The sequence below is a fragment of the Kryptolebias marmoratus genome, linkage group LG11, assembly GCF_001649575.2.
Source record: "Kryptolebias marmoratus isolate JLee-2015 linkage group LG11, ASM164957v2, whole genome shotgun sequence".
Classification (NCBI taxonomy): Eukaryota; Metazoa; Chordata; class Actinopteri; order Cyprinodontiformes; family Rivulidae; genus Kryptolebias; species Kryptolebias marmoratus.
In genome coordinates, this window is record NC_051440.1 from 11829169 (window position 1) to 11838201 (window position 9033).

The 9033-nt window shown below is 41.5% G+C and overlaps 2 protein-coding genes across 2 annotated transcripts; both read right to left on the reverse strand.

Annotated features, from left to right (window-relative positions):
- Nucleotides 1–305: 305 nt before the first annotated feature.
- On the reverse strand, nucleotides 306–4633 carry LOC108229904 (cytochrome c oxidase subunit 5A, mitochondrial). Its single transcript, XM_017405622.3, has 5 exons — nucleotides 4476–4633; nucleotides 3602–3718; nucleotides 785–906; nucleotides 559–676; nucleotides 306–457 (listed from the first exon to the last, which is right to left on the reverse strand). Exons 1-4 carry the CDS (start codon nucleotides 4546–4548, stop codon nucleotides 563–565), a joined length of 426 nt encoding a protein of 141 aa, XP_017261111.1. The 5' UTR covers nucleotides 4549–4633; the 3' UTR covers nucleotides 306–457; nucleotides 559–562.
- Nucleotides 4634–7076: 2443 nt separating this feature from the next.
- Nucleotides 7077–8285, reverse strand: LOC108229957 (ribonuclease P protein subunit p25-like protein). The gene has a single exon (XM_017405689.3). The coding sequence runs from the start codon at nucleotides 8069–8071 to the stop codon at nucleotides 7439–7441; it is 633 nt and encodes a 210-aa protein (XP_017261178.1). The 5' UTR covers nucleotides 8072–8285; the 3' UTR covers nucleotides 7077–7438.
- Between the last annotated feature and the right edge of the window lie 748 nt (nucleotides 8286–9033).

Below are 9033 nucleotides of genomic sequence, written 5' to 3' on the forward strand. Positions count from 1 at the left end.
AGCTCTGACCACTGCTCCACTGTTCCACCCTGCCATCATTTTAATTACATATGCATGATAAAATGAGTCCAAATGTCATTTGAATTAAGTTTATTTCACCTGCAAGCAAATTATCCCTGAAATAAAAACAGATGTAACGCAGACATTAACACAGTAAAAAAAAAAAAAGTTACATTCATGTGACACTGCTGCTCCCTGGTGGTGAAATGGTCACGAGCGTTTGAACAGTATGAATTATTTGGTGACACTTGAACGCAAGCATTGCTTTCGTAGGTCCTTAAACTGTCGAGAAAATATTCCAAATATAGTTTTGACACGCAAAGATACAATTTCTTTATTATATTCATCCATATGTTACATGTAAAAGAACATAATGAGGGCCAAATTAAATATCACACGCACTTGATGAGGCAAACGTTTAAATACAAGGGCGCTTTGTCCTGGGTTTGTCCTTTGTCTGCAGGTTTGAAACAAAAACAAACAAACGGCAGCTCTGTTAGCCTTTAAGTAAAAGAATAAAAAAGAAGCACATCGTATTAAGAGAAGTTTAGCACTTACTCGGTTACACTTTATCAATGCCGAGCTCCTCGGGCGTAGAAATACCAAGCTCGTCTAACGTTGGCCGCAGCTCCTGGATCACGTATGGGTAGATGTCTTTATGAGGTCCAGCTTTGTCCTGGGGAAACAAACAATAAAACACGAGCACTGTAAATTACACGGAAGCTAGGTAAACAAAAGAAAAAAAGATGGCAGACATGATTTCTTTCAATTCCTCCTCTCTCACCTTCACAGCCTCCAAAATTCGGATAGCGCTGGCAAAGTCGTTTAGTCTCCGACAGGCTCTCAGGGCAGCCTCCAGGATCTTCGGCTCAGGTACCAGATCGTACCCGATCAACGTGTTCATCCCTGAAACACAGTCCATCGTTCATTCACGGAGCAAAGAGAGAGAAATGTATGTTAATACGTTACACAGTAAGTCATATTTACAGAGAATTATTAAAACAAGCCAAAGAGCTGAAACAGATTTCAGATCCAAACATTTCAAACATCAGACTGGATTTATTTCTGTGCGATGCATCCCAATAAAAGGAATAACTCAAATTTAAAGAGACGCTTTCTCTTTGTTTCAGTGAAACTACTTTCAGTTGATTCTATATAAACCCCAATGTCCATTTATCCAGAGATGAAAATAATCCCAAATAATTAAATATTTTACAAGACTAACACAAACTAAAACCATTCCTTCAGGGAACGCTACTTTTATTTTGGTACGATTTTAAAATGTTCCACAAGTAGAACATGGGAAACACGAGCAGAAGAACATTCAGGTTAGCAGAACTGAATCAGCAGGCTTGATTGCCGTTTGTCTTGCTGCACAACCTGAGCATTTTACGTTTAACCTGCAAACCAACCACTCGTGCAGCAAGTTTATAAAAGCGCCATTTCCTAAGGTTTCTGTCTCATCCCTTCCTGAAGCACCTTGACCACCACCTCACCCGCCTTCCTGCCAATAAAAACATTTCCTTTTCTTCTTTTTTTTTTGTTTCAATGTAAGTATTGTTTAAAAACCAAACAGATGCATCATTTATCAGTCACCTGATGAAATACAAAGACAGTTTAGAGTTACTGTGAAGAGTTAATATTGTGCAGAATAATTTTTATCAACTTTGAATCACAAAAGAGGAAATATCGTCCCGCAGACCTTGCGCTGAGGTCAAGTTATGTCGGTTTGCCTCACAGACTAAAACGGCCGCCCCAAATGGTAGAAGGATGGAAATGAGTCAATGATCAGATGCGTCCTGATGTAGAGCATCCAGAGCAACAAATTAGCTGCAAACAAATGAAGTGGTGTCCGTGCTGCCCTTCAACAAACACAAGGAAGAGACACAGCAGGACTTCTCCAGCTAAAGATTTTTGAATTTCTCCAATCAATGAAACCCATCAGACTTGACTTTAATGAAACAGGTTTACCTGCAGCATAAAAACTATTTAAAACCCAGGAAGAGAAGTATAGGATTAAATCTTTACTGTTCCAGCAGCACAAAAAGCAGCAGATATAACATTTAATTCCTGCCCTGACTTTTAGGCATTGTGTTCAGTAAAGAACAAACACGTACAGCATTTTAGCAAACAGTTGTTTTTGATTTACATAGAAAAGGAAAGCGCAGCAAAAGAAAACGAGAAGATTAAAAACAGAAAAACGTGCATGCGTTTGCCTCTAGCGCAGATAAACTTTGTGGTTTTTGAGACGAACGCCTGACGAGCCTTCAGAGAATGGAAACTATTTTTGCAAATCCCGCTTGGCCTTGCAATAAATAACAGCGTGACTCAACGGTTGCATAAAAAAGTCAACACGGTTAATGTGCCTGACTGGCAACTTGACAGCTGCAGTCATTTTCGTCTCAATGTTTGTTTCCAATTAGGATAGCTATTTCGTAGCTTGTATAGTTGTTGTTTTCAGGATCAAACGCATTAAGACGCAACTTCAGATGTGTTTAATCACTAACAGGTGAATTATAGACGAACCAAATCAAAATCACCTCTACTTATAGTAGGATATCAGTAATGTATAATTCTTTGGCCTCAAGTTCAAATTCATGAGCAGCTACAGTACATGTCAAAGATTTTAAATCAAGGAAATCCAAACTTTTCAGGTATTAAATCTTTGACAGCTAGCTGTGCACAAATTTAAACTTGTAAGGCAGTGCCATAAATCATACACATCTGATACGCTGCGATAAACAGGGACGGTTTTTATTCACCATTCAGCAAAAATCAGCGTTTAAATTACTAACTATGCAGCCATGATTCATATGGAGTAGAACATAAAGCCAATAACATAAAAGTTGTCATGAAAACATGTTTGTTTTCCCAGAGAATCGATACATATGACTTAGTGTGCACGTTTTATTGCTTCACGTCTGATTTAGTTGTTAAGGATTCAACGCATTTAAGGATGCATCGTATTGTCCTGCACCCTCAAATTACTATTCAACTATGATTATTCTGATTAACATAAATAGATTAATCCAAATTCCTTTTGTTATTTAGTTATCTGGAAGCACATATTTCAGGAAGGCTACGCAACTCCACCCTGTCTGACATGTTCTCACTCCAGGCATATCCTTGCTGCAGAGCGCAGGTACGGCAGGGAAACGCTAAACTATCAATTATGCTCTTTCGCTGCACTGACTCGGGAACAAAAACAACAACAACAAAAAAAGGAAACATTTCCACACCTTCAATAGTTGTTGCTCAGAATAGGAGACTTAAATTGACGTTTAAGCTCCATTTACCTTGTAGCAATCACAGTTATCTGTATCGCTTTTTTTAATTTATTGGGAATTTCAAACAGATCAAACCTCTTCATTGCATAACGACACTAATCCAAAATGTGTCTGAAAAATTAATCCTCACAGATTTACTTCTAAACCTATCAGCTGACAAACCTCTGTAGACGTTGGGTTAATGTTTACTTAATGCGTGGAGATAACTTCCTCAAAGTAAACCCTGCGGCGGTGTGGAAACAGTGCTCCAGTTTCACTGTGCTGTTGGGTTTTAGGGGGTCGATCAGTGGCACCGCGGTCACACTCGAACCCACCTTTTCTCAGCTCCCATGCATCGATGTCCGGCTTGTTGAAATATGTCACCCAGCGGGCGTCAAACTCCTCATCGGTCTCATGCTTCCCGTGGGAATAGCACCTTGATGCCACGAGAGCTGCAAAACAACAGAATAAAAACAGCAACATTAACTTTCCATTAGACTGTACCACTGACAGCAAGAACCTACTTCAGTGTCTAAGGTTTTGAGATGTTGGACCCACGAGCTTTAAGCATGTCTGCGCTGAGGGAGGAAGAGAAAAGAACAAGTGTTTGTAGGTCAGGTGGATCACTTCCATTGTTCTGATCTGACACTGCACGTAGACGGCTGATAGACAGCTGTGCGTCTGAGAAACTACTGTAAACCTACTACTGGGGGATCTCTTATTCAGCTGTCCTAAAGAGGGGACGACATCAGTTTGAGAGGTCCAGCCCATAGGAAGACAGTCACATGGCGGTGGGCTGCGTTAAAAGGAGCAGCAGCCCTCTTCAGCTTTAAGACACCAGCAGCTGGGTGACTGAACGGAGCAGTTAGCATGTTAGCATGCTCCATCTGGGTCACGGCAAGGACACAACCACCTACGAGCCAAACACTGGGGCATTCCCATAACACAACGCCCCGGAGCATTGTCGATTAATAGCTTAGTCCGAACAGAGTCGAAGCCGCATGACTAAGACGTCGGCAAGTTGAAGCATTCGGCGTGTATTACTGAGATACCGCGCCGGCTGGCTAGCTTTAGCCGCGCGCGAGGACCGCCGATGTGCGGACGCGCTCGCTCCGGAGTTCCGCGTGAACTTCGCCCCGGCAGTTTCGTAAGCTAGCGCGCCGACGCGAAATAAAAACGCAGAGGTAAGCAGACGGAGCGGGCAAGTACCTTGGCACCTCGGCTGCGTACGGGTCAGGCTCCGCACACCGGAGACCGAGAGTCGGACGGCTGCTCTGAACATGTTGCGGGGCGACCAGCGGCACGAACCGGTATGATTCCTCGGCAGGAAGCTGCGCTGTCCTGGAACGGCTCGAGCACGTATGTAATATCCTGCTGCGCATGCGCAAACTGCAGCTCGTTTCTCTTCCTACTATTACAAAAAAAAAAAAAAAAATTACTTCCTAATTTCTTTATTTTTTGCATGTAGAAAGTCAGACTTTCTTGAAACATTTAAAGTAGCTTTGATTAAAGCCATAACACCTGCCATAAATATGGGATTGTGCAATGTTTTTGATTTTAATTTTTTTGTATAGGCTATGTGTATCATTTATGACAAAAATAAACCAGTCACTACTAAAAGTGTACTAAAAGTATATTTTGTAATAACGGAGCAAAATCAGCAGAGCCAGGTTTTGTTGCCAACAATTAGGAGTTGTTTATTAACATTCGGACATTGACGAATACACTTCGGACTGCCTCAGCCCATGACAGATACTAAGTCGGAAAAAGAAAAACTTTATTTTTCTTTCTCTAAGAAGAAATAGGGGCTAAAAGCTGTGAGGATGAGTTGACAGAAAAAGTCATTTTGAGGGAGGAAAGTGAGCAGTGGAGAGCGTTAAAGCAAAAGTTGGGGCTAAGATCATTTGCAAAGAGCTGTGCTGAGATATTCAGAACTATACAGGGATAATTTCCAAAATTGATTGTTGAATTTAAACAAAGGCAAGGAATTTTTGCTGTTTTCTATTCAGTTTTTACAAAAATCCTGATGAGTTTGAGTTCCATTAGCTTCCAAACAACCATTAAGTTCATCTTTAAGTTGTATTTTATGTGTTGACGCAACACCGGTTCATTCCTTGAGTTTATAATCCTTTGATTGATTTATAGGTCAGATTTACCTATAAACTGCTTATCGAACCAAAACATCTTTCAACATTCTTTTAAAAACGTCAGATATTAGACAGAAAATGTTTAAAAGAAAAAAAAAACTTTTTTGAAACATCAGAAAAGCTGAAAAAATGTTGCTCAAGACCTTTTCAAAGCATCATAAAAGAGTTGGACTGCTTCAAAGCAAAGGAAAAGGACAAGAGGGATGACTTCTGCACAGTTTTGTACTTATATACGCTCAAACAATAAAACTACTGTAGGCGCAACCCTCCAGCAAAAAAAATAAAAATCAAGTCACGCCTCTTTTTCATGACGTTTATTTAACTGTCATTATAACTCCAGTATCACACGTAGCCCTCTGTGTTGCAACTCATCTGATTTTTATGACAACCTAAATACTTTGAAACAAGGATCCTAAGCTTTCTAAAATCATTTAAATCAGCACATCCTTACAGAAACAATAATGGCACAAAACCTATAGGCGTATGGTTTATTTTTCAACATGGAGCATGCTCTTTCTGCTGTGTGTGTGTGTTTAATTAAAGTCACAGCCACTCAATGAAAGCAAGATAGAAATAAAATTACTGGTGATTTATAATTATCTATATTAGGCCAATAAAATAGTAATTTTCAGTGGAATAGGTTTAGTGTTTAGAGACAGCCAAATCAAACTCTCCTAACAAAACAGTGTACTGCTATAAATATCTTTTGTTTAATTACTGTAAATATTTGTAGTTCAAACCATATTGTGTATAACAGTTTATGAAGAGGGAAAAAAAAAAAAACCTTTTCATAAAGTAACCTGAGAGGTTTTCCTCTATTTTGCATGTTTAAATATTTAAATTGCATCTTTTCAGACAGACTTTTTTTTGTTTTACATCCAGAATGTGTGTTTGCTCCTGAACAGAAGCTGCTTCTCTAAGAGACTTTATTTTATGCCGAGATGTTCAGAAAGTCCTCCAAAGTCTGGAGGATAAATTTTATTGTTATGCAGAAGAATTAGATTTTAAAGTAAAGAGCAAGACCGATGACGCAGACATGATGTTTTATTAAAATCAAGGCTTAGCAGTCCTTGAAGAAATGCATATCGCCCGCCGCCTTTCACGGCAGAGTTTAAGATCATCTTCTGCTGAGAAATGAAGAAGTTGTAGCTGTTTTGGATAAACCTTGACAATGGAGTTATCCAATATCACACATAGTATGTGTTGTGAATCACTCTCAGCTACCACCACACCAAATTTTACCTCAATGTTTGTAAAACTGACTAAATTATGATCGTCTTTATGTTTTCTAAAATCAGCAGGCTTCAGTGGTTACTTAAATCGAGCTGGCTCCAAAACCTAATCAGTTGTAGAAGCACATCTACTGATTATTTTCTGAAAGTTTAATAAAATCCTTGTAGGGGTCCATGAGATATTTTGCTAACAGACAAAGTTGACTCCACATAGTTAATGACAAAACTGTAAACAGAGCCTCTGTGCGATCTGGTAGCCCTCAGGATATGTGTTAGGGATCCATCTCAGCTACTACCACACCAAAGTTTCAGTCAATATATGTAAGACTGTCTGAGTTATAGTCATTTAGTGTCTTTAAGGTCAGTTAGCTGTAGCAGCCATCTTGAATAAGACTAAATCAGTTGGATACGTACATCAAGTGTTTGTTTTTTACAAGTTTTATTAAATTTGGTTCAAAGGTTCACAAGACATTTTAGGAACAGACACTCAAAAGCATGCACAGACAAGGGCATAAAGCATAAAACCTGTTGGTGACGGGCAATAAAAACACACTTGTTATAAGAGTGAACTGTTAAATAACTACATATAAGTGCAGATGTGTCTGTTCTGTCCCCACCAGTGATAGTTCAAACACATTACTTTTGTCAATTCAGTTACAAAGTATTGGAAATAGCATCATTTTGAAACAAAAGTCCTCTTTTTATGTCAGCAGTCAAAACAAAAAACCAAAAAGACAGGCTCAGACAAAACTCTTGACCATAAACTCTGGTAAATAAATACCCGGTTTTCGTTTTAAAAGTGTGGAGCTGGACCTGAGAGGTTTTGGGAGGGGGGACATGCAGTCCAGTCACTGAGACAGACCCTCTTGGCTGCGTGTTGCGAGGAGCGGCCGCCAGCCATCCCGAGCAGGTCCCTGCATCTCTCTGCGTCCTCTGCGGGACCGCCGTCGGTCCGTGGGGGCTGATAGCCGGGCTCCTGTGGATCCAGAGGGTCCTTGGAGAGCAGGATGCAGATGGCCGGGACGGTTCTGTCCACAGTCAGACCCGGACTCCCCCACGTCTCGGTGACTGTCTTGTAGTAAAGTTTGGACAGCTGATGGAGCCCCGCCACTTTCCGCTTCAGGATCTCCACGCAGGTGACGGTCTTGGTGATTCCCCTGCCCGAGCCTGTGAAGACCACTTGTCTCACCGGCGTCCCCCCGCCGTCTCCTCCCTCTCCTTGCATGCGAGCCGTTGCAAGCCGCAGTAGGTTGCGGATCTTGCTTCCCTCCTTGACTCGCATGTGCAGGGTGTTTGCCGGAAGGCCCGGGATTGGACAGGCACTGTCCTCTGAGCGGCTGAGTCTCCTGAAGGTGCTCTGGCCAGCTTGGGGAGATGAAGACGCAAGTGGGACGGACGAGGCAGATGACGCAGATGAATCTTCCATCGGAGTGCTGCAGCACTAAAACTTGTCTTAAGCTCCTTTAAATCAACAAGCAAGAAAATGTCTCTAAGCCTGCAGTTTCGGCTTATTTACACATTTCCTTCGAGACCCAAAAACAGTAATTTTCCTCATTTAGGCTCTGAAACTAAAAACCCACTCAGCTTTGTAATCCAAACTTTTCACCTGTCCCGATCGTCTCTCTGTCCTTTGTCCACGTTGCGTTTTTCTGTAATCCTCTGAGATGATGGCCAGCAGAGTAAGAAAAACCACTTCTCTTTCTTCCTCTTATCCCACTCGTGTGAAGGAAAAGATGTCCTTGCTCTATTCAGCGCTGAGGACAGCTGATGCCAACAAACACACATGAGGCTCGGGGAAAGACATGTAGAGCGGGACATAGTGCTCTTAAAGGCACATGCAATATTTTGCCTCATTTAATCAACACTCATAGCTTTTTAATATATATATAAATGTTATTTCAAAGGTCTGAGTGGTTGCTTGAGTTACATGGATGAATGAACACGAGGCAATGAGATCTAACAAGGCGTTCATTTGAAACAGTCACCGCTTTGCGTTTGGCTTTCTCAAGGCGCACCTTTGCGGACGCCGAGCCAGGCTACAGATCGAAGACGAAGGAAAGCGATTGGTTTGGTTTCGAGGACGAAATCCTCTCTCGGCGCACTATCATCAGAGGGCCGTATGGTCTCAAGAACAAATGGGAAAATCTTCCCCTCCGGGCCGAAAGAACAACTTCCCAGCTCTCCTTCGTTCAGTTCATCGCCTCCTGGGCTGACCCAGAAAACGTTCACCACACCACTTATCCCCCCTCTGAGTGTAAGACATGCATGAGGACAATCACACCTTGAGGGCAGCTCCCCCCTCCCCAAAACTGCCTAAAAATAGAGAAACTAAATAACAATGAAGAAGACGTATCCAGGTGAAAACAGAGGTGTTTGTCGGGGGGGGGG

Bases quoted from the DNA above. Each gene is read 5' to 3' on its own strand.
- LOC108229904 (XM_017405622.3), bottom strand. From the start codon at position 4,548: ATGTTCAGAGCAGCCGTCCGACTCTCGGTCTCCGGTGTGCGGAGCCTG. The intron at 3,719-4,475 runs GTACTTGCCCGC...GTTGTTTTGCAG, and splicing joins TACGCAGCCGAGGTGCCAAG to CTCTCGTGGCATCAAGGTGC. The intron at 907-3,601 runs GTGGGTTCGAGT...ACTGTGTTTCAG, and splicing joins TGCATGGGAGCTGAGAAAAG to GGATGAACACGTTGATCGGG.
- LOC108229957 (XM_017405689.3), bottom strand. From the start codon at position 8,071: ATGGAAGATTCATCTGCGTCATCTGCCTCGTCCGTCCCACTTGCGTCT.